The sequence below is a fragment of the Pseudophryne corroboree genome, chromosome 4, assembly GCF_028390025.1.
Source record: "Pseudophryne corroboree isolate aPseCor3 chromosome 4, aPseCor3.hap2, whole genome shotgun sequence".
NCBI lineage: Eukaryota > Metazoa > Chordata > Amphibia > Anura > Myobatrachidae > Pseudophryne > Pseudophryne corroboree.
The window spans coordinates 332,807,832-332,832,475 of record NC_086447.1 but is presented as its reverse complement, the minus strand read 5'-3'; the positions used below and the strand labels follow the sequence as shown (position 1 = coordinate 332,832,475).

Sequence of the window (24,644 nt, the reverse complement as noted above, 5' to 3'; positions counted from 1 at the left end):
AGAGTGTAAATGGATGTATGGAGGTGGGTAACTAGAGTGTAAATGGATTATGGAGGTGGGTAACTAGAATGTAAATGGATGTATGGAGGCGGGTAACTAGAGTGTAAATGGATGTATGGAGGTGGGTAACTAGAGTGTAAATGGATGTATACAGGCGGGTAACTAGAGTGTAAATGGATTATGGAGGTGGGTAACTAGAGTGTAAATGGATTATGGAGGTGGGTAACTAGAATGTAAATGGATGTATGGAGGCAGGTAACTAGAGTGTAAATGGATGTATGGAGGTGGGTAACTAGAGTGTAAATGGATGTGTGGAGGTGGGTAACTAGAGTGTAAATGGATGATGTATGGAGGTGGGTAACTAGAGTGTAAATGGATGTATGGAGGTGGGTAACTAGAGTGTAAATGGATTATGGAGGTGGGTAACTAGAATGTAAATGGATGTATGGAGGCGGGTAACTAGAGTGTAAATGGATGTATGGAGGTGGGTAACTAGAGTGTAAATGGATGTATACAGGCGGGTAACTAGAGTGTAAATGGATTATGGAGGTGGGTAACTAGAGTGTAAATGGATTATGGAGGTAGGTAACTAGAATGTAAATGGATGTATGGAGGCAGGTAACTAGAGTGTAAATGGATGTATGGAGGTGGGTAACTAGAGTGTAAATGGGGTATGGAGGCGGGTAACTAGAGTGTAAATGGATGTGTGGAGGTGGGTAACTAGAGTGTAAATGGATGATGTATGGATGTGGGTAACTAGAGTGTAAATGGATGGCTGGAGGCGGGTAACTAGTGTGTAAATGGATGTGTGGAGGCAGGTACCTAGAGTGTAAATGGATGTATGGCGACGAGTAACTAGAATGTAAATGGAAGCATGCCAAGTTAGGTCATAGCTAGTGGTTGTCACTGTCATGTCTGAAACATCATTTCTTTGTATTATTTACAATAGGTGAGAGTGTACCAGTGACAAAAACCAACTTGCCAGACCCCTCTACAAATTCCAGAGGAGCAGAAGATGAGATCTATAGTCCAGAAGTTCACAAGCGCCACACTTTATTTTGTGGGACCAATGTTATCCAAACCAGATTTTATGCTGGAGAACCTGTCAAAGCCATAATTGTTCGGACAGGTAAAACACTGTCTTATGTAACATTAAAAAAAATTACAATAGCCATATGTCAGCTCTTATTATAATTAGATTGTTTTTTTAATTGTATTTTTCCCTGTTGACTGATAGTGGGATAAAGTGTTTGCTGTTTGTCTGTTGTGTTCCTAGGGTTCAGCACTTCTAAAGGACAGCTGATTCGTTCCATACTGTACCCAAAACCAACAGACTTCAAGCTATACAGAGATGCCTATATGTTCCTGCTATGTCTCGTAGGGGTGGCTGGAATTGGGTTCCTTTACACTGTTGTAAATAGCATTTTAAACAAGGTGTGTAATTTTTCTATATACATTGATATATTAATTTACCATGATCACGGATTTAATTTCTGGTTCTGTTTTTCTAGGTCCCAGCCGGGATAATTGTTATTGAGTCACTGGACATCATAACTATTACAGTTCCTCCTGCTCTTCCTGCTGCCATGACTGCTGGGATTGTTTATGCACAGAGGCGTCTGAAAAAAATAGGAATCTTCTGTATCAGCCCTCAGCGAATAAATATCTGTGGACAGTTAAATCTCATATGCTTTGACAAGGTAATTGTATTGTGAACTTTGTTTTCTTTTTCAAAGAAATAGCAGTATATTAGCTTCATTATAATTTATATATTTCTCTATCGTCCTAGTGGATGCTGGGGTTCCTGAAAGGACCATGGGGAATAGCGGCTCCGCAGGAGACAGGGCACAAAAAGTAAAGCTTTAGGATCAGGTGGTGTGCACTGGCTCCTCCCCCTATGACCCTCCTCCAAGCCTCAGTTAGATTTTTGTGCCCGGCCGAGAAGGGTGCAATCTAGGTGGCTCTCCTAAAGAGCTGCTTAGAAAAGTTTAGCTTAGGTTTTTTATTTTACAGTGAGTCCTGCTGGCAACAGGATCACTGCAACGAGGGACTTAGGGGAGAAGAAGTGAACTCACCTGCGTGCAGGATGGATTGGCTTCTTTGGCTACTGGACATTAGCTCCAGAGGGACGATCACAGGTACAGCCTGGATGGTCACCGGAGCCTCGCCGCCGGCCCCCTTGCAGATGCTGAAACAAGAAGAAGGTCCAGAATCGGCGGCATGAAGACTCCTCAGTCTTCTTAAGGTAGCGCACAGCACTGCAGCTGTGCGCCATTTCCTCTCAGCACACTTCACACGGCAGTCACTGAGGGTGCAGGGCGCTGGGAGGGGGGCGCCCTGGGAGGCAATGAAAACCTATTTTTGGCTAAAAATACCTCACATATAGCCTCCGGGGGCTATATGGAGATATTTAACCCCTGCCAGAATCCGTTAAGAGCGGGAGACGAGGCCGCCGAAAAAGGGGCGGGGCCTATCTCCTCAGCACACAGCGCCATTTTCCCTCACAGAAAGGCTGGAGGGAAGGCTCCCAGGCTCTCCCCTGCACTGCACTACAGAAACAGGGTTAAAACAGAGAGGGGGGGCACTAATTTGGCGTTAAAAATATATAAAAAAGATGCTATAAGGGAAAACACTTATATAAGGTTGTCCCTATATAATTATAGCGTTTTTGGTGTGTGCTGGCAAACTCTCCCTCTGTCTCTCCAAAGGGCTAGTAGGTCCTGTCCTCTATCAGAGCATTCCCTGTGTGTGTGCTGTGTGTCGGTACGTGTGTGTCGACATGTATGAGGACGATGTTGGTGAGGAGGCGGCGCAATTGCCTGTAATGGTGATGTCACTCTCTAGGGAGTCGACACCGGAATGGATGGCTTATTTAGGGAATTACGTGATAATGTCAACACGCTGCAAGGTCGGTTGACGACATGAGACGGCCGACAAACAATTAGTACCGGTCCAGACGTCTCAAAAACACCGTCAGGGGTTTTAAAACGCCCGTTTACTTTAGTCGGTCGACACAGACACAGACAGGGACACTGAATCCAGTGTCGACGGTGAATAAACAAACGTATTCCTTATTAGGGCCACACGTTAAGGGCAATGAAGGAGGTGTTACATATTTCTGATACTACAAGTACCACAAAAGAGGGTATTATGTGGGATGTGAAAAAACTACCGTAGTTTTTCCTGAATCAGATAAATTAAATGAAGTGTGTGATGATGCGTGGGTTCCCCCCGATAGAAAATATGGGCGGTATACCCTTTCCCGCCAGAAGTTAGGGCACGTTGGGAAACACCCCTTAGGGTGGATAAGGCGCTCACACGCTTATCAGAACAAGTGGCGGTACCGTCTATAGATAGGGCCGTCCTCAAGGAGCCAGCTGACAGGAGGCTGGAAAATATCATAAAAAGTATATACACACATACTGGTGTTATACTGCGACCAGCGATCGCCTCAGCCTGGATGTGCAGAGCTGGGGTGGCTTGGTCGGATTCCCTGACTAAAAATATTGATACCCTTGACAGGGACAGTATTTTATTGACTATAGAGCATTTAAAGGATGCATTTCTATATATGCGAGATGCACAGAGGGATATTTGCACTCTGGCATCAAGAGTAAGTGCGATGTCCATATCTGCCAGAAGATGTTTATGGACACGACAGTGGTCAGGTGATGCAGATTCCAAACGGCACAAAGGTGTATTGCCGTATAAAGGAAGAGGAGTTATTTGGGGTCGGTCCATCGGACCTGGTGGCCACGGCAACTGCTGGAAAATCCACCGTTTTTACCCTAAGTCACATCTCTGCAGAAAAAGACACCGTCTTTTCAGCTTCAGTCCTTTCGTCCCTATAAGAGTCATATCTGCCCAGGGATAGAGGAAAGGGAAGAAGACTGCAGCAGGCAGCCCATTCCCAGGAACAGAAGCGTTCCACCGCTTCTGACAAGCTCTCAGCATGACGCTGAGACCGTACAGGACCCCTGGATCCTACAAGTAGTATCCCAGGGGTACAGATTGGAATGTCGAGACGTTTCCCCTGCGCAGGCTCCTGAAGTCTGCTTTACCAAGGTCTCCCTCCGACAGGGAGGCAGTATGGGAAACAATTCACGAGCTGTATTCCCAGCAGGTGATAATTAAATTACCCCTCCTACAACAAGAAAAGGGGTATTATTCCACACTATATTGTAGTACTGAAGCCAGAAGGCTAGGTGAGACCTATTCTAAATCTAAAAAAATTTGAACACTTACAAAGGTTCAAATCAAGATGGAGTCACTCAGAGCAGTGATAACGAACCGGGAAGAAGGGGACTATATGGTGTCCCGAGACATCAGGGATGCTTACCTCCATGTCCCAAATTTGCCCTTATCACTAAGGGTACCTCAGGTTCGTGGTACAGAACTGTCACTATCAGTTTCAGACGCTGCCGTTTGGATTGTCCACGGCACCCCGGGTCTTTACCAAGGTAATGGCCGAAATGATGGTTCTTCTTCGAAGAAAAGGCGTCTTAATTATCCCTTACTTGGACGATCTCCTGATAAGGGCAAAGTCCAGGGAACAGTTGGAGGTCGGAGTAGCACTATCTCGGATACTGTTACAACAGCAGGGGTGGATTCTAAATATTCCAAAATCGCAGCTGATCCCGACAACAAGTCTCCTGTGCTTAGGGATGATTCTGGACACAGTCCAGAAAAAGGTGTTTCTCCCGGAAGAGAAAGCCAGGGAGTTATCCGAGCTAGTCAGGAACCTCCTAAAATCAGTGCATCATTGCACAAGGGCCATGGTAAAAAAATGGTGACTTCCTTCGAAGCAATTCCAGTCGGCAGATTTCATGCAAGAACTTTTCAGTGGGATCTGCTGGACAAATGGTCCGGATCGCATCTTCAGATGCATCAGCGGATAACCCTATATCCAAGGACAAGGGTGTCTCTCCTGTGGTGGTTACAGAGTGCTCATCTTCTAGAGGGCCGCAGATTCGGCATTCAGTTTTGGATGTTGGTGACCACGGAGGCCAGCCCGAGAGGCTGGGGAGCAGTCACACAAGGAAAAAATTTCCAGGGAGTGTGATCAAGTCTGGAGACTTTTCTCCACATAAATATAGCTAAGGGTAAATTTATAATGCTCTAAGCTTAGCAAGACCTCTGCTTCAAGGTCAGCCGGTATTGATCCAGTGGGATAAAACATCACGGCAGTCGCCCACGTAAATAGACAGGGCGGCACAAGAAGCAGGAGGGCAGTGGCAAAAACTGCAAGGACTTTTCGCTGGGCGGAAAATCATGTGATAGCACTGTCAGCAGTGTTTCATTCCGGGAATGGAAACTGGGAAGCAGACTTAATCAGTAGGCACGACCTCCACCCGGCAGAGTGGGAACTTCATGGGGAAGTTTTCCACATGATTGTAAACCGTTGGGAATTACCAAAGGTGGACATGATGGCGTCCCGTCTGAACAAAAAAACGGGACAGGTATTGCGCCAGGTTAAGAGACCCTCAGGCAATAGCTGTGGACGTTCTGGTAACACCGTGGGTGTACCAGTCGGTGTATGTGTTCCATCCTCTGCTTTTCATACCTAAGGTACTGAGAATTATAAGACGTAGAGGAGTAAGAACTATACTCATGGCTCCGGATTGGCCAAGAAGGACTTGGTACCCGGAACTTCAAGAGATGCTCACAGAGGACTTATGGCCTCTGCCGCTAAGAAGGGACTTGTTTCAGCAAGTACCATGTCTGTTCCAAGACTTACCGCAGCTGCGTTTGACGGCATGGCGGTGGAACGCCGGATCCTAAGGGAAAAGGTATTCAGGAAGAGGTCATTCCTACCCTGGTCAAAGCCAGAAAGGAGGTGACCGCACAACATTATCACCACATGTGGCGAAAATATGTTGCGTGGTGTGAGGCCAGGAAGGCCCCACGAAGAAATTTCAACTCGGTCGATTCCTGCATTTCCTGCAAACAGGAGTGTCTATGGGCCTCAAATTGGGGTCCATTAAGGTTCAAATTTCGGCCCTGTCGATTTTTCTTCCAGAAAGAATTGGCTTCAGTTCCTGAAGTCCAGAAGTTTGTCAAGGGAGTATTGCATATACAACCCCCTTTTGTGCCTCCAGTGGCACTGTGGGATCTCAACGTAGTTCTGGGATTCCTCAAAACACATTGGTTTAAAACCAGTCAAATCTGTGGATTTGAAGCATCTCACATGAAAAGTGAACATGCTCTTGGACCTGGCCTGGACCAGGCGAGTGTCAAATTGGTGGTTTTTTTTCTCAAAAATGCCCATATCTGTTTGTCCATTCGGACAGGGCAGAGCTGCGGACTCGTCCCCAGTTCTCTCCCTAAGGTGGTGTCAGTGTTTCACCTGAACCAGCTTATTGTGGTGTCTTGCGCCTACTAGGGACTTGGAGGACTCCAAGTTGCTAGATGTGGTCAGGGCCCTGAAAATATAGGTTCCAGGACGGCTGGAGTCAGGAAAACTGACTTGCTGTTATCCTGTATGCACCCAACAAACTGGGTGCTCTTGCTTCTAAGCAGACTTTTGCTAGTTGGATGTGTAATACAATTCAGCTTGCACATTCTGTGGCAGGCCTGCCACAGCCAAAATATGTAAATGCCCATTCCACAAGTAAGGTGGGCTCATCTTGGGCGGCTGCCTGAGGGGTCTCGGCTTTACAACTTTGCCGAGCGGCTATTTAGTCAGGGGCAAACACGTTTGTAAAATCCTACAAATTTGATAACCTGGCTAAGGAGGACCTGGAGTTCTCTCATTCGGTGCTGCAGAGTCATCCGCACTCTCCCGCCCGTTTGGGAGCTTTGGTATAATCCCCATGGTCCTTTCAGGAACCCCAGCATCCACTAGGACGATAGAGAAAATAAGAATTTACTTACCGATAATTCTATTTCTCGGAGTCCGTAGTGGATGCTGGGCGCCCATCCCAAGTGCGGATTATCTGCAATACTTGTACATAGTTACAAAAATCGGGTTATTATTGTTGTGAGCCATCTTTCAGAGGCTCCGCTGTTATCATACTGTTAACTGGGTTCAGATCACAGGTTGTACAGTGTGATTGGTGTGGCTGGTATGAGTCTTACCCGGGATTCATAAATCCTTCCTTATTGTGTACGCTCGTCCGGGCACAGTATCCTAACTGAGGCTTGGAGGAGGGTCATAGGGGGAGGAGCCAGTGCACACCACCTGATCCTAAAGCTTTACTTTTTGTGCCCTGTCTCCTGCGGAGCCGCTATTCCCCATGGTCCTTTCAGGAACCCCAGCATCCACTACGGACTCCGAGAAATAGAATTATCGGTAAGTAAATTCTTATTTTTCAGTAATCATCACTTTTGCCCACGATTGGCAATGTTCTGATATTGCGAACGTAAAGGGATTTAAACACATCAGCCCCATTTTATTTATGTAATGAAAGTATCAACCCCTTCACCAGCCCACCTTATATAATTGGCTGCAAAGACTTTAATGAAACCTGAGCGGCCATTTATAAATGGCACTGAAGATTGGAGTTTGAGAGCCATTCAACTTGTAGCACTTGAACTAGGCTTCCCAATGTGGAAACTGTTTCCTCACTCGGTATACAGATACGTCCTCATACTTCTAGCCTCATTACGCCATGCGCCGTGGGATGCCTGGCGTGAGTGAGATGGCAGTTCCTGTGCAACTCTGATATAGTCGGATGCTGAAAATGCATATTTATTTGCATCACTATGCGAATAAGACGCACAAGCAGACTATGCTGATGTGCACACAGAATATGCGGCATGCCTATATTCTGTGTGTGACTGCGGCTGTATCTGCATACAAAGTGATACATTACAGTGTTTTCCTGGGAAACATTTTAATTAACAGTCTGCTCGGTCGCCTTATTTGCATAGCGATGTGGATAAGGCACATTTTGGGGGGAGAAATGCCCAAAAAGATGCCCGGCGTTCGTAAACATTCTCACGACTAGGCGTGAGTAGAAGGGCTGTTTAACATGACTGCAGCAACGATGAAAGAAGACCAATTTGTACAACAGAGAAATGGTGATGTCTCCAGGAGTTCTCCCTGTAGTGATGAAAGGGATTTTGCCATGTTAGGATATGGGAAAGAACTGATCTTTCGCTCATGCATCTCTGTATTAATAGATCACTGATAATACTAATGCATTACTAACGGTCATCTGTGGTTGCAGAGATTCCGGGAGTTCATGGGTTAAGTGCTCTCTGCACATCCATATTGCGAAAGTCCCCCCCCCCACAAAAGAAAAAACAACTAAAAACAATATGGCCGCTGTCTCCCACCACGTCCCTTTCAGGTTTCCAAAATGAAAACCGAAACCACCCATTCTCTGGGACCCTGACTGAAATAAGGCACTTTTACTATTACTGTAATTACTGTCCACCCACTTACCCACATCTTGAGGCCACAACTGTCTCCTGCCAGTTGTAAAATAGCTACAAGAAAAAGTAAAATGTATACATTTCATAAAAAGTATGACATAATTATAAGGTACTCCATAAACATACATCTGGAAAAAATTTTTTCAACATTTCCCTCCAGTCATGCGTTGTTGTTGTTGTTGCACGTTATTGTTGGGTGTCTGTTGCAGCATACTGAGGAAATGGCCACAAGGAAAGCGGCCTCTGTTTGATTAGTAGGATGTGCTGTGTTCAGTGCGAGAGCATCTTGTCTTCATACTCTAAGTGCAGCAAGAAGAATGGTTTATGACTTTTGTACATTAGTTCTCAATGATGCATTTGTTCTTATGTGTACTTTAAAGATTGGCTATTTCTGTGTCTCATGCAATGTCATTCTGGTCCCATCGTTTCTTGTTCCAATAATTGTGTTACACCTCTGTTAAATTGTCTGGGTGTATTCAAAATGGGTTTTGGATTCCAATTACATTTTCTTGTCTTACAGACTGGTACTCTCACTGAAGATGGCTTGGACCTCTGGGGAATCCAAAGAGTAGAAAATGCTCGGTGAGCAACTATTTGGTGGCATTGTACTCTTAAACCAATTATGTGTCTCGGGAAATTGCATTTTTCTTTTTATGTCACTGTTATTTGACTTTATTCTGTACTTTGTTAGACACTGCACTTCAGAGGTGACTGAATTACCATGAAGGTTCTTTTATAGTGCCGCCAAACAAAATATCATATAGGGATAGAATATAGATGTACAAGGTTGGCAGTGAAGTTGCGGATATTAGATAGACCAGATGAAGGTTCTGCTTGTGAGAGCTTAAAATCTGAAAAGAGCCAAGAGCTAAAAGGATGATATGTAGGCTGGAAATGCCCTTAGAGAGGCGTATGAGATGGGGAAGATTATGATACAGTAAAAAAGTGAGTTGTGAGTGAATGCTTGTAACATAAGTGAGGCTTACATGTTAGAGTTTGACCAGGCAGGAAGGGTGTGCCTTAAGAAGGGACAGAATATCTCAGTGATGGGAGTGGAAGGTGGGTGTAAGAAAGAACATGGTAGGAACAGGCCAGATTCAGGTCTAAGATGGTATAAGGAATATCTTCCTGTGACCAGGCAAAAGCAGTATGAGATAGTGCTATAGATGAGAGGAGCGTGAATTGCATTCTTGAGGTTCTGTAGTGAGGAGCCAGTGTGGTAATTGCAGAATAGTAGAGCATATATGAAATGATGAGAGAATTATGCTGTCTTATCACAACATTCAGTACTGATTGGGAGCGTAATAACTAAATATTGATTTAATATTTCTCAGGTTTCTTTTGCCAGAGGAAAAGGCTTGCAGTGAGAGCTTGGTTAAGTCTCAGTTTGTTGCCTGTATGTCAACCTGTCATTCACTTACAAAGATCGATGGGGTAATTTCAGGTGACCCTCTTGACTTAAAAATGTTTGAAGCCACAGGATGGGTGAGTTATGTTCCATCCTTCTCATTGCACACATACATTCTGTAACAGATCTTTCCTAATGTGTAACTTTACATCGCATAGTAGTTTTTACTAGTCTGCATTTTGATTTTAAATCTAAGCTGTTGATGCTTTTGACCGTTTGCTTGGATAGCGATTTAGGCTCTATTAAGGCTTTTCAGTAGTCCTGTCCTCCATCTTGTGAGGCACCAACAGGCTAAAGCTTTGACTGTTCCCAGGATGCACTGCACCGCCTCCTCTATAACCCCACCTCCAGACACTGAAGCTCAGTTTGTAAGTTGGTGCCTGCAGTGCAGGTCACTAAGAGGTGAGATTGCGCTAGGCAGCCCTGAAAAGAGCTTTTTAAGAAGACTTCAAGGGCCGCAACACTATCCATGTCAGTCTGACATTCTGTGCTGCGGCTTCATCACCTCCCCAGCAGCGCTGCATACTCCCGCGGCCTGGTTCCCAGGTACTTGCGGCGGAGGCGCACCGGACTTCAGGCACACACCGCTGATGCTCTCCTGGATCACATGGCTGCACATTAGGGAGTAGGTAAGAGGGGCCCCCAGGTGGGACCCGCTGGTTAATCGCGATCCGGTCGCGGTCCCAGGAGATGGACCGCTCCGCTGGCGTGGACACTATACTGCACAGGGACCCCACTATATCCACCAGGGCAAGGGAGCATAGGTCGGATTTACTAAAATCCGTTTGTTATAGGCTCCACAGTACCCAGTGGTGAAGACCAGCATAGGGGTAAGGTGCTGACCTGTAGCCCTTCCCCCAGCTCCGTGCGCCATCTACTGCTGGTGTTCCCGCCACTTGGTTTTGTCTAACCAAGGATTGATTTAATTGTAATTGGGTAGACAGAGTATCCGCCCAGGGCGGATTAACTACAGGGACAATATGTGGCTGCAATGGCACAGGAGGTCTCACAGGGGGCGCAAGACGTGTCACAAGTGTACTCAGCATACTTGAGAGCGCTGCCCAAGGTGGGTCCTGATTGGCCACAGGTACTGCAGGTAGACTGGGTGTATGGCACCAGCAGCTAAAACTTGCCCCTCAGGTAAACCCGTGGTGCCAGTACTGCAGGGATGCAGAAGCGTCCGCGGATTTCCCGCCCTGTGTGGCAGTCATTATAAGGAATGTAGCCGTAGGGCGTAACGGTACAACATAGCCAGACAAACACAAAAAAACCCTATGTTATGTGACCGTAAACACAGGACACAAAACAGGATTTAAGCGATATGAGGTGACATGGGCAGCAAGAAATATACCTCAAACTGGCTAAAAAGGGGCATAAGATGCCGCTGGCACAGCCCTACCTCCGCCAGCATAAATATTATCATGGATACTGAGTGTAAGGACGCGCCATTGCGGGGGCGGAGCTTATTCCTCAGGCAGCCAGCACACTGCTCAGCTCCATTTTCTCTCTCTCCTCAGGCTGCAGAGAACACACTGGTCCTCTCCTCCATTTCTGACAAGTACAGGGTGCTATTAAGGGGGGGCACAAAGCGATTGTGGTGCATTTTAATAGTGTGAATTACTGTTTAAAAGCGCTATTGGGCTGTGGGCATACTGTGTTTACAGGCAATACTGGCGCTGGGATTGTGAACTGGCTGCTTCTATCCTGTGTCCCTCTGACAGATTTTACTGTGGGTCTGTCCCCAAATAAGTCCCAGTGTGTCTGTGAGTGTGCTATACACATGTGAGGCATGTCTGAGGCAGGGAGTTCCTCCCCGGAGGAAGCCATTTTAGGGACACAGAGTTGTAATGCGGTGGCACTACCGGCACACCAAGAGCCTGCATGGGTGAAAGAGATACGTGACAGTATGCATCTGATTAACCGAAGATTAGATAAGTCTGAATCTAACGCTGCATGCTAGAGAAAATCTGTGGAAGATGTGATTTTTCAGGATGCTGTTATTCCTTATGCGGGCGGCCCCTCTGGGTCACATAAGAGACCGTTTGCGAATGTTGTAAACACTGATACCGACACAGACTCAGATTCGTGTGTCGACGATAGTGATTCCAGAGAGATAGATCAAAAATTGGCAAAAAGTATACAATATATGATTGTGGCTATAAGGAACGTGTTGGAGGTTACAGAAACCACTCCTGTACCTCAGGAGAAGGCTTATTTATGTAAAGAAAATAAATCCAAAGTCACGTTCCCTCCTTCACACGAACTAAATGCTCTGTTTGAAGGGATGTGGGTGAATCCTGATAAGAAATTTCGTATTCCCAAAAGGATTCAGATAGCTTACCCTTTCCCGGCTGAGGACAGAAAAAAATGGGAGTCACCCCCTGTTTTAGACAGTGGGCTTTCGAGGTTGACAAAGAAGGTAATTCTCCCTGCTCCTGGCATGGCTTCTCTTAAAGAGCCGGCAGACCGCAAAATGGAAACGACATTGAAATCCATTTATGTTACCAATGGTACACTACTCAGGCCCACTGTTGCCTGCGCATGGGTGAGTCGCGCTATTGAAAAATGGTCAGAAAGCGTGTCATCAGAAATTGACACGATTGATAAAGATGAGATACTCCTTAAGTTAGGGAATATCAAGGACGCTGCCGCCTACATGCTAGAAACAATGAAGGATATTGGACTCTTGAGTTCACAAGCCGCTACCATGGCAGTATCGGCAAGGCGGGCGCTGTGGATTCGCCAGTGAAACGCGGATGCAGATTCCAAAAGAAACATGGAGGCGCTCCCATATAAAGGTGAAGCTTTATTTGGCGATGGCCTGGATGCGTTAGTCTCGTCAGCTACCGCAGGTAAGTTGACATTTTTGCCCTATGCGCCTGCACCGGCAAAAAAAGACCTATCACCCGCAAATGCAGTCCTTTCAGCCCGATAAATACAAAAAGACGAGAGGTTCCCCCTTCTTTGCAGGTAGGGGAAGGGGAAAGAAGCCCACAGCGGCTCCAGGTTCCCAAGAGCAGAAGTCTACCCCTGCTTCTGAAAAATCCTCAGCATGACGCTTGAGTTCTCTTTGTGGGAGGCCGCTCGGGTGGGGGCACGTCTCGAACTCTTCAGCCAAGGTTGGATTCTGTCTGGTCTGGATCCCTGGGTGTTGCAAATAGTATCCCAGGGATACAAACTGGAGTTTCAAGACGTTCCCCCATGCCGATTTTTCAAATCGACCTTGCCAGTTTCTCCGCCAGAAACAGAAGCAGTAACAGCGGCAATCCAAAAGTTATCTCAAGACCAGGTCATAGTCCTGGTACCGTTGTCACAACAAGGGCGGGGTTTTTATTCAAGCCTCTTTGTTGTTCCGAAGCCGGACGGCTCGGTCAGACCTATCCTAAATCTAAAGGATTTGAATTGTTATCTGAAAAGGTTCAAGTTCAAGATGGAAACACTTCAAGCGGTGATTGCCAGTCTGGAGGAGGGGGACTACTTGGTGTTGGTGGACATAAAGGATGCTTACCTGCATGTTCCCATTTATCCTCCTCACAAGGCGTATCTGAGATTCGCAGTTCAGGATTGCCATTACCAATTCCAGACGTTACCCTTTGGCCTCTCCACAGCGCCGAGGGTATTCACCAAGGTGATGGCGGAGATGATGGTCCTCCTTCGTCAGAAAGGAGCCAATATAATTCCTTATCTGGACGATCTCCTGATAAAGGCGAGATCCAGGGAGCAGTTGTTATAAAACATATCACTCTCTCTGTCAATACTCCAACAACACGGGTGGATCATAAATTACCCAAAGTCACAATTGGAACCGACGACAAGGTTGTCTTTCCTCGGGATGATTCTGGACACAGAAGTTCAGAGAGTATTTCTTCCGGTGGAAAAGGCTCTGGAAATCCAGAAAATGGTAAAACAGATATTGAAACCATCAAGTGTGTGTCGATCCATCAGTGCATTCGGTTGTTGGGGAAGATGGTGACGGCCTACAAGGCCATACAATTTGGCAGGTTCCATGCCAGAGTATTCCAGTGGGACCTGTTGGACAAATGGTCGGGGTCACACCTACACATGCACCGAAAGATAATCCTGTCGTCAAAAACCAGGATTTCGCTCCTGTGGTGGTTACACAGCTCTCACCTACTAGAGCAGGGCTGGGGAACCTTTGGCCCTCCAGCTGTTGTTGAACTACACATCCCAGCATGTCCTGCAACTGTTTTAGCATGGCCAAATAGCAAAACTGTAGCAAGGCATGCTGGTATGTGTAGTTCAACAACAGCTGGAAGGCCAAAGGTTCCCCACCCCTGTACTAGAGGGACGCAGGTTCTGGATTCAAGACTGGGTCCTGGTAACCACGGATGCAAGTCTCCGAGGCTGGGGAGCAGTCTCTCAGGGTGAAAACTTCCAAGGACGTTGGTCACATCAGGAATCCTGCCTTCACATAAACGTACTGGAGCTAAGAGCCATTTACAACGGCCTTCAACAAGCGGTACATCTTCTTCAAGACCATCCCGTACAGATCCAGGCGGACAATGTAACAGCAGTCGCATACATAAACAGGCAGAGCGGAACGAAAAGCAGAGCGGCAATGGCAGAGGCGACAAAGATCCTCCGCAGGGCAGAAAAACTTCTACAAGCTATGTCGGCAATATTCATTCCGGGAGTAGACAACTGGAAAGCAGGCTTCCTCAGCAGACACGATCTCCATCCAGGAGAGTGGGGCCTCCACCACGAAGCCTTCGCAGAGGTGACAAGTCTTTAGGGAGTTCCTCAAGTAGACATGATGGCGTCTCGCCTCAAGAAGAAGCTTCAGATATACTGTTCCAGGTCGAGAGACCCTCAAGCAGTAGCAGTGGATGCGCTAGTGACCCAGTTGGTTTTCCCGTCAGTGTATGTCTTCCCTCCACTTCCGGTGATCTCAAAGGCACTCAGGATCATTAGAAGAACAAGGGTTCGAGCAATCTTCATTGCCCCAGACTGGCCAAGGAGGGCTTGGTACCCAGATCTTCAGCAGTTGCTCATAGAGGATCCTCGGCCTCTTCCTCCTCACGAGGACCTGCTGCAGCAGGGGCCGTGCGTGTACCAAGACTTACCGCGGCTACGTTTGACGGCATGGCTGTTGAGCGCCGGATCCTAGCCCGAAAGGGTATTCCCAAGGAAGTCATTCCCACCCTTATTCAGGCCAGAAAGGGAGTAACGTCGAAACATTACCACCGTATTTGGAGAAAATATGTGTCTTGGTGTGAATCCAAGAAAGCTCCTACGGAAGAGTTTCACTTAGGGCGTTTCCTCTCTTTTTTGCAGGAGGGTGTGGAGGTGGGCCTCCGATTGGTATCAATCAAGGTTCAGATTTCGGCCTTGTCAGTGTTTTTCCAAAAACAATTGGCCTCTCTTCCAGAGGTTCAGACCTTCGTGAAAGGGGTTCTGCGCATCCAGCCTCCATTCGTGCCTCCAGTGGCACCATGGGACCTTAATGTGGTATTGCGGTTCCTTCAATCGGATTGGTTTGAGCCTCTACAAAAGATAGAGTTCAAGTTTCTCACTTGGAAAGTGGTGATGCTTTTGGCTTTGGCATCTGCAAGATGGGTGTCTGAATTGGGGGCCTTGTCTCACAAGAGCCCTTACCTGATCTTCCATGAAGATAGGGCAGAGTTGAGGACTCGAAAACATTTTCTTCCAAAGGTGGTTTCATCTTTCTACATAAACCAACCTATTGTAGTGCCAGTAGTTACTGACACATTCACTGATTCAAAAGCTCTAGATTTGGTTAGAGCTTTGAAAATCTATGTTGCTAGAACGGCTCGTATAAGGAAAACAGGCTCTGTTTGTCCTGTATTCTTACAACAAGATTGGGTGTCCTGCTTCCAAGCAGACTATTGCACGTTGGATCAGAAATACGATTCAGCAAGCTCATACTACGGCTGGATTGCCGTTACCGACGTCGGTAAAGGCCCACTCCACTAGGAAGGTGGGTTCATCCTGGGCTGCTGCCCGGGGGGTCTCGGGACTACAACTTTGCCGAGCAGCTACTTGGTCAGGGTCAAACACAGTTCTAGAAGTTTGACACCTTGGCCGATGAGGACATAAAGTTTGGTCAAGCGGTGCTGCAGAGTCATCCGCACTCTCCCACCCGTACTGGAGCTCTGGTACGGACCCCATGGTCTTGATGTCGTCCCCAGCATCCTCTAGGACGTATGAGAAAACAGGATTTTGATACCTACCGGTAAATCCTTTTCTCCTAGTCCGTAGAGGATGCTGGGCGCCCGTCCCAGTGCGTACTTTACCTGCAGTTTAGTTATTAGAGTTACACAAGTTGTGTTAACTCAGTTTTCAGCATGTTGCTGCAATTGGTTCATGCCTGTTAGCATGTGTTATGTTGAATGCCATGTGTGCGGCATGGTTGAGGTTGTGAGTTGGTAGATATCTCACCACTAATTTAGGTAAATCTTTTCCTTGAAAAAGTCTCCCTGGGCACAGTTCCTACAACTTAGGTCTGGAGGAGGGGCATAGAGGGAGGAGCCAGTTCACACCCAATGAAAAGTCTTTAGAGTGCCCATGTCTCCTGCAGATCCCATCTATACCCCATGGTCTTGATGTCGTCCCCAGCATCCTCTACGGACTAGGAGAAAAGGATTTACCGGTAGGGGGAAGTTTTAGCTCTTGGTGCCATATACCCAGTTTACCTGCAGTACCTGTGGCCAATCAGGACCCACCTTGGACAGCGTTCTCAAGTATGCTGAGTACACTTGTGACACGTCTTGCGCCCCCTGTGAGACCTCCTGTGCCATTGCAGCCACATATTGTTCCTGTAGTTAATCCGCCCTGGGCGGATACTCTGTCTACCCAATTACAACAATTAAATCAATCCTTGGTTAGACAAAAGTCTACCCCACTCCCCTCTGGGGCCAAGGGGTCATCTAAGCGGGCCATTTCTTCCTCATAATCCACTAATATTTTGGATAAATCTTCCGATGGGGAATATACTGATCCGTCAGACACTGATACAGTTGCTTCAGATGAAGAATCTACAACCCAGGTTGATGTTCCTGACCTGGTGGAGGCTATTAAGTTAATTATTCAAATAGATGATGACATTGAGCCTTCTACTGAGTCTAAGAAACCTGATACTTTCAAACGTCAGAAAGTTGCTAAGGTAGTCTTGCCACATTTTGACCACTTAATTGACATACGTCAGGAATCCTGGTCGTCGCCAGGAAATAAATTTTCCCTGTCTAAAAAGATGCTAGCTCATTATCCTATCCCTGCGGAGTGGGAAACTCCACCGCCGGTGGACTCTCATGTCGCCCCTCTTGTGGTGTCATCTGCTCTGCCTGTCACCACTGTCACCTCACTGAAGGAACCGACGGATAAGCGTGTGGAAGGATGCCTGAAGTCTATTTACTCCCTTACCGGTACCGTACATAGACCCACTATGGCAGCCTCCTGGGCTGTGAAAGGAATTGAAGCATGGGTTTAGGCAATTGAGGATGAGCTGCCTCCAGGATTTTTCTGACATTGCCAGACAATATCTGTCTTATATTATCGCGGCCTCTGATGCAGGTGTAATGGCTGCCAAGACATCTACTACGTCTATCCTGGCTCGTCAAATTATTTGGTTGAGGTCCCGGAAGGTGGAGCTGGACTCCAAAAAGACCTTGGAGGTGCTCACTTTTAAGGGAGACATCCTATTTGGGGAGGATCTGAACAAGATTGTAACTGACTTGGCTACTGCCAAGACTGCGTGTCTCCCAAATACTAATCCTTCTGCTCCGAAGGCTAAGAGTACCACCTTTCGTTTCTTTCGACCTCCAGGGAAAGCAAAGGGTCACGCGTATCCGCGACAGGCTCGTGCTTCCAAAACCACTAAGCCTAAATCCAAACAATCCTGGGCCGCCCGTCAGCCTGTTTCCAAACAAGACAAGCCTGCTGCAGATGGGGCTGGCCTCCCCTTGGGGGATCCCAGGGTGGGAGGCCGACTTCTGCAGTTCGCCCAGGCCTGGTTAAAGACCACTTTGGACGCCTGGGTGCGGGAAGTTGTCTCTCACGGGTACGCAATCTCTTTCAAGAGACGCCCCCCTTGCCAGTTTTGCACAACGGTTATCCCTGTGGATCCGTTAAAAGCACTTGGTTGTACAAGTCTCAGAGTGGCAGGGGGATACTATTCGACCCTGTTTCTAGTTCCGAAGCCAAATGGGTCTTTCCGGCCTATACTCAACCTCAAATCATTGAACAAGTTTGTGAGGGTATCCTAATTCCGTATGGAAACTCTGCGCTCTGTAGTGCTGGCTATTGAACCCGAAGACTATATGGTATCCCTGGACATACAGGATGCTTACTTGCACATTCCTATTGCCATTTCGTATCCGCAATATCTGCGGTTTGCTATTGGCAACCTACATTATCAATTCCAGGCAGTGCCTTTTGGATTGGCTACGGCTCCTCGGATCTTCACCAGGGTCATGGCCGTGATGACGGCTCTTCTCCGCCTTCAGGTAATCAGGATCCTGCCATATCTGGACGACTTGCTGATCCTGGCGAACTTCCAAGAGGTTCTCCTCAGTCATCTCGACCTGAAGGTCCAATTCCTACAAGCCCAAGGGTGGCTCATCAATTGGAAAAGGTCCTCGCTGGTCCCTGCTCGGAACATGTTGCACCTGGGGGCACTACGGTCCACACAGAGCAAAGTCCTAAAACTTCAGGACAAGATCAGATATTTCCCCTCTCGTCCAAGAGTGTCGATACACTGGGCGATGCAAGTACTAGGCCTCATGGTGTCGGCTTTCGACATGGTAGAGTATGCTCAATATCATTCCCGCCCTGTGCAGAGGTTAATCCTTTCCAAGTGGGACGGCCTGCCTCATCGGATCAGGTCTCAAATGATCTTCTTGACTCCGGAGGTTCGTCTGTCACTGAGCTGGTGGATACAGGACCAACAGTTGAGCAGGGGCCATCCCTTCTGGATCTCCGATTGGGTCCTCCTGACAACGGATGCCAGTCTGCGGGGTTGGGGCGCGGTATTGGAGCAACACTCTCTCCAGGGTCGGTGGACCAGGGAGGAGTCTCTCCTCCCGATAAACTTTCTAGAATTGCATGCGGTGTTCAATGCGTTGACACTGGCCCTGACTCTAGTACAGAACAGGCCTGTTCAAGTACAGTCAGACAACTCCACCACGGTGACGTACATAAATCATTAAGGCGGCACTCGAAGCCACATGGCAATGCTGGAAATATCAAAAACCTCTGTTGGGAGGAGCGCCATTTGCCAGCAATATCGGCAGTGTTCATCCCCGGAGTCCTCAAGTGTGAAGTGGATTTCCTCAGTCGTCAGGACGTTCACGCCAGAGAGTGGAGTCTTCATCCGGAAGTCTTTCAACTCCTAGTGGACAAGTGGGACCTACCAGACGTAGACTTGATGGCGTGTCTACACAATTGCAAGGTTCCGGTCTTTGGATCAAGGACAAGGGGTCCTCAAGCAGCGTTCGTGTGTGCACTGGCAATTCCATGGAACTTTCAGATGCTATACGTGTTCCCTCCAGTGTCACTCCTGCCCAGGGTACTTCAGATATTCAAGCAAGAAAAAGGAATACAAATTCTAGTCGCTCCAGCGTGGCCTAGACGGCATTGGTTCTCAGACCTGCAGGGTCTATCGATAGAGCATTCTCTTCTACTTCCTCAACGCCCAGACCTCCTCGTTCAGGGCCTTTATGTCTATCTGGACCTTGCCAGACTGGATTTGACGGCGTGGCTCTTGAAGGATCACTCCCGAGGGACAAGGGATTCTCTGAGGCGGTTATTCAAACTATGTTGAAGGTCCGCAAACCGGCTTTTGCACGGATTTATTACAGGTTTCTGGATTTCTTATTTTACATGGTGCGCTGCTAAAAATTATGATGCCTATTTATTCAGAACTTCTAGGCTTTGGCTTTTCTACAACAAGTTTGGAAGCAAAAATTAACCAAGGTTAAAATCAGGCGCAAAGGTGGGCTGGTGTTCTAATTTAGCTGCTGCTATGAAAACAGGATTAGTCAATCCTGTATAATGACTAAGAACAACAAGCAACAATACCAAATAGCAGCGTTTGGCAATAAATTAAATGAATATAAAATTGAATAGAATAAATATAAGTGAAGTTTTAAAGGAACGTGAAGATGAATGGATTGAAGGTAAAAAACACAATTTGTTTAATAAAACAAATAACAATACAAGCAATGTACTGTAAATAAATGCAGACTTAAAAAGTTAAAACAACCAGAATCACCATAGGGCTGCTGCAATAGTAATGTCCCTTCCTTAATTTTTATGGACTGCAGAATAGATGTGTGCAAATGAGTTAATAAAGGGCTGGTGGCACAGTCCTGTTATAGCGTTACCACTATGGCTGCCGCTGGAGGAAGGAATCCCCTGAATGAAGTTCCTTTAAGTGGATGGAATTGCTGGGGTCCTAAGTCCGCACCAGTTTGCGGTGTCCTCAATGCTGAGTGGATGTACAGTGGCGCCAGCTGGCAAATATGTTCACCAATTTGGTTTGCGCAATCATGTGAAGGTCCAATAAAGGTCCGGATACAGCGTGAGCAGCTTCCAATGGATAATAGGCGATCTGGAGTAGCACCGCTGCAGAACCTGCAGCTTTTTCAAAGGCCTTCGTCTGGCCTCCCTCAAGGTTCATATATCTGCCTTGTCGGTGTGGTTTCAAAGAAAAATTGCGTCTATTCCCGACGTTCATACTTTCACTCGGGTTTTTAAGGATTCAGCCTCTCTATGGTCCCTCCTGTGGCTCCATGGGATCTGTCTGTTGTCTTAAATGCCCTGCAAGAGTCTCCATTCGAACCTCTTGAGTCTGTGAATCTTAAATGTCTTACACTTAAGGCCATGTTTTTATTGGCTATTGCCTCTGCTAGGAGGGTGTCGGACTTAGGCGCTTTGTCCTGTCGTCCACCCTTTCTGATTTTTCACCTTGACCGGGCAGTTCTTCGGACTCGCCCTGGTTATCTACCTAAGGTAGTATCATCTTTTCATCTTTACCAAGAGATTGTGGTTCCGGCCTTTATCTCTTCTGGTTTGACCTATAAAGAGCGGTCTTTGAATGTGGTACGGGCTCTCCGTATTTACGTAGAGGGTACTGCCTCCCTCAGGAGGTCAGATGCCCTTTTTGTAACTTTTTGGTTTTCACAAAGTGGCTGGCCTGCGAATAAGCAAATCTTGGCCAGATGGATTAGAATGGTGATTGCACAAGCCTATGCGCAGGCTGGTCTCCGAGCTCCTGCTGCTATCAAAGCCCATTCTACTCGGTCTGTTGGACCTTCTTGGGTGGCCCCTCGAGGTGCGTCTGCTAAACAATTGTGCAAGGCGGCTACGTAGTCATCTGTGAACACGTTCATCAGGTTCTATGCCTTTGATACTTCCGCCTCCCAGGATGCTTCCTTTGGACGCCGGGTTCTTGTACCCGCTACAGTGCATCCCCTCCCATGAGGAACTGCTTTTGGACATCCCCAATGTTATTCCCTGTGGAATACTAGTATACCCCGCTGCAGAAAAGGAGATTTATGGTAGACTTACCATGGTTAAATCTCTTTCTGCGAGGTACACTGGATTCCACAGAGCGCCCACCCTGACGCACTTAGCTTCTTTGGGTTTGTATAGCATTAGCCGCTAGTCCCTTCTCCTGTCGTGAGAATGTGGTTCTATGTGACTAACATCTACCATCTCTTTTACCTGCTACTGCATTGGACTGGTTAACGAAACTGAGCTCCAGCGCCTGGAGGCGGGGTTATAGAGAAGGCAGTGCTGTGCATCCTGGTAACAGTCAAAGCTTTAGCCTGTTGGTGCCTCGGATCAAGATCCAACTATACACCCCGATGTTATTCCCTGTGGAATACAGTGTACCTCGCAAAAAGAGATTTAACCATGGTAAGTCTACCATAAATCTCCTTTTTTTTCGGAACCTGCTGAGGTTCCAAAAACCAATTGAATTTGGTTAATTAAATAGCCCTGGGGGATAAATTAACCCACTGTAAATTATTATGTAAAGTGAGATGGGGGTGCATATACAAGCTGCGCATCACTTGTTCATTCTGTACATACCCTCCGTCTGTACAATCTGTACCCTCCATCTCAAACAACAAAAAAACCACAATGTTTCCTTTTCATCAATATTATTAATCATTTGAAATAGGTTCAAGAAGTGAAATACGGTATTTGGGTCTTCTAATGTAACTGCACTTACTTCGGATGATTTAATGAGGTTTGTCTCTTGGTTAGCTGCACCCCTACTTTGCCCTTACTTTGCCATCATAAATAGACTAGCACCCACACCTAGAAAATGTTCTGTACTGACAATTACACTAATAAGCCACATTTTTAAAACTTTATTTATATAATGTCTAGAAATGAAAATTGTATCATTTAGAGAAAAGAGGTCTAAGCAGTGAAAATAAGAGTAAATAATCAAAATGTTGACTTTCAGAATATGAACATAGAGTGTATGTGTCCGTCACAATGTTGACAACTCATGTTAGTGTTAAACTACGGTTAGGGCTTAAATGCACGAAAAACGATATGTTGACATACAAACTGACAGCATTCACAATGACATTCTGGCAATGTCTACATTATGTCAAGGTTTATAAGTTTTCTGACTTAAAGAGTGCTATGAAATCAGAAATATTGTTGTATAAAATATGAATCAATATTGACGTGAGCTGGAAGTACTGTAGAAATAAAGGAACTTACACTTTGCACTTTCCACAGCTGTTTAGCACCAAGTGGTCACTGACCTGCTTTTTTCTGCCCAGATTCTGGAGGAAGCCACGGAGGAGGAGACTGCACTGCACAACAAGATAATGCCAACAGTTGTTAAACCTCCAAAACAACCTACCACGGAGCACAAACCCGCAGGCAGCGAGGAAATGGTATTGCTATTATTTCACCTTTTCCTTAGCTGTAATTCTCGCTGTGAAGTAAATTGCAGATTAGCAATCTATGGTGAGAGGAAAAGCCAAAAAGGCAGCAGAAACTTATTTTTTTAGGATCATAATACCCCCCCTCCCCCGAATCTGTCTGTCTCTGCAAGTGGTATGTACTGGATAATACAGTATGCCAATAATTCCTGTATGGACTGCTAAACCTCTCACTTTTAAATGTGTTGGGTATTCTACATACTATATCTTTTCTATGAGGTTTGTGCTTAAAAATACTTTTGGCAGAGTAGCTGTGTACTATATCTAAGGATGTTGGGTGTAAAATGGAATAGAAGTATTCATCATGCTTCTTAATGCTAGAAATCTGTACTGTTCTAGACCAATGATGTTTATATATTTTTTTATTGTATCCATATTTTAGGAAGTGAAAAAAATTATTTATGGTCAATTGTATAAATATTCTGATGTTGCTATTTTTTTTTTAACCAGGAACTTTTTGAATTGCAGGTAAGTGTTATTTTCACACTGTTGTTGACATTAGAATGTAGTTCATCCTAACTCACTGGTTTACTTTTTCCATTTGGTTCATAATTTCACTGGATGATGTTGGTTTCTTGATTTAAATTCACACTTATTCATTTTCATCCTCATCTGTTTGTTTGATTGCTTTGCATGAGGCTGTCCAATTGAATCATGCTTCCACTGCATTATTTTTACACAATGATTGATTTTCCAACTGCACTGCTCAGTCCCTTTCCCCACAATTCCATTGTACTGCCCAGGTCAGGTTTCTCCATAGCTCTGCTCAGTCCTATGATTCCCTGACATTACTTCCACCCATCGCTCTGGCATATTTCAGGAGCTAATGAAAATGATCGGGTATACTCTGTACAGTGTCACCAACCTGAACAGAGAATACTCCATGCTTTATGGCACCACTCTTAGGCATTTTCCTATGCCGCACCCTGATACATTAACCATGCTTCTCCTGCACCACCCTGACAGGTTACCCATGCTTTTACTGTACTACCCTGACACGTTTACCTATGTTACTGCACCACCCTGACATGTTACCCATGCTTTTACTGTACTACCCTGACACATTTACCTTTGCTTCTCCTGCACCACCCTGACATGTTACCCATGCTTCTCCTGCTACACCCTGACACGTTACCCACGCTTCTCCTGCTCCACCCTGACACGTTACCCGTGCTTTTACTGTACTACCCTGACACGTTTACCTATGCTTCTACTGCACCACCCTGACATGTTACCCATGCTTTTACTATACTACCCTGACACGTTTACCTTTGCTTCTACTGCACCACCCTGACATGTTACCCACGCTTCTCCTGCTCCACCCTGACACATTGACCCATGCTTCTCCAGCATCACCCTGACACGTTACCCATTCTTCTCCTGCACTACTCTGACACGTTTAACTATGCTTCTACTGCACCACCTTGACACGTTACCCATGCTTCTACTATACCACCCTGACACGTTTACCTATGCCTCTACTGCACCACCCTGACACGTTTATCCATGTTTCTCCTGCACCACCCCGACATGTTTACCCATGCTTCTGCTGCACCAGTCTGACACGTTTACTCATTTTGTACTGCACCACCCTGACACGTTTACCCATGCTTGCACTGCACCACCTTAACACGTTTACCCATGCTTGTACTACACTACCCTGACACGTTTACCCATGCTTGTACTGCACCGCCTTGACACTTTTACCTATGCTTCTACTGCACCACCTTGACACGTTACCCATGCTTCTACTGTACCACCCTGACACGTTACCCATGCTTCTCCTGCACCACACTGACATGTTTACCCATTCTTGTACTGCACCACCCTGACACCTTTACCCATTCTTGTACTGCACCACCCTGACACCTTTACCCATTCTTGTACTGCACCACCCTGACACCTTTACC

At 46.4% G+C, this 24,644-nt stretch overlaps 1 protein-coding gene across 2 annotated transcripts in view; it reads left to right on the top strand.

The window, feature by feature from the left end:
- Positions 1 to 24,644, top strand: part of ATP13A3 (ATPase 13A3) — a 326,626-nt gene that overhangs the window by 203,763 nt on the left and 98,219 nt on the right. For both annotated transcript variants that reach the window (XM_063916425.1, XM_063916424.1), the window contains exons 11-17: positions 950 to 1,129; positions 1,277 to 1,434; positions 1,512 to 1,700; positions 8,900 to 8,961; positions 9,714 to 9,864; positions 22,570 to 22,686; positions 23,185 to 23,202. In XM_063916425.1, the coding sequence (XP_063772495.1) occupies positions 950 to 1,129; positions 1,277 to 1,434; positions 1,512 to 1,700; positions 8,900 to 8,961; positions 9,714 to 9,864; positions 22,570 to 22,686; positions 23,185 to 23,202 (875 nt within the window). The remainder of the gene's footprint in view (positions 1 to 949; positions 1,130 to 1,276; positions 1,435 to 1,511; positions 1,701 to 8,899; positions 8,962 to 9,713; positions 9,865 to 22,569; positions 22,687 to 23,184; positions 23,203 to 24,644) is intronic.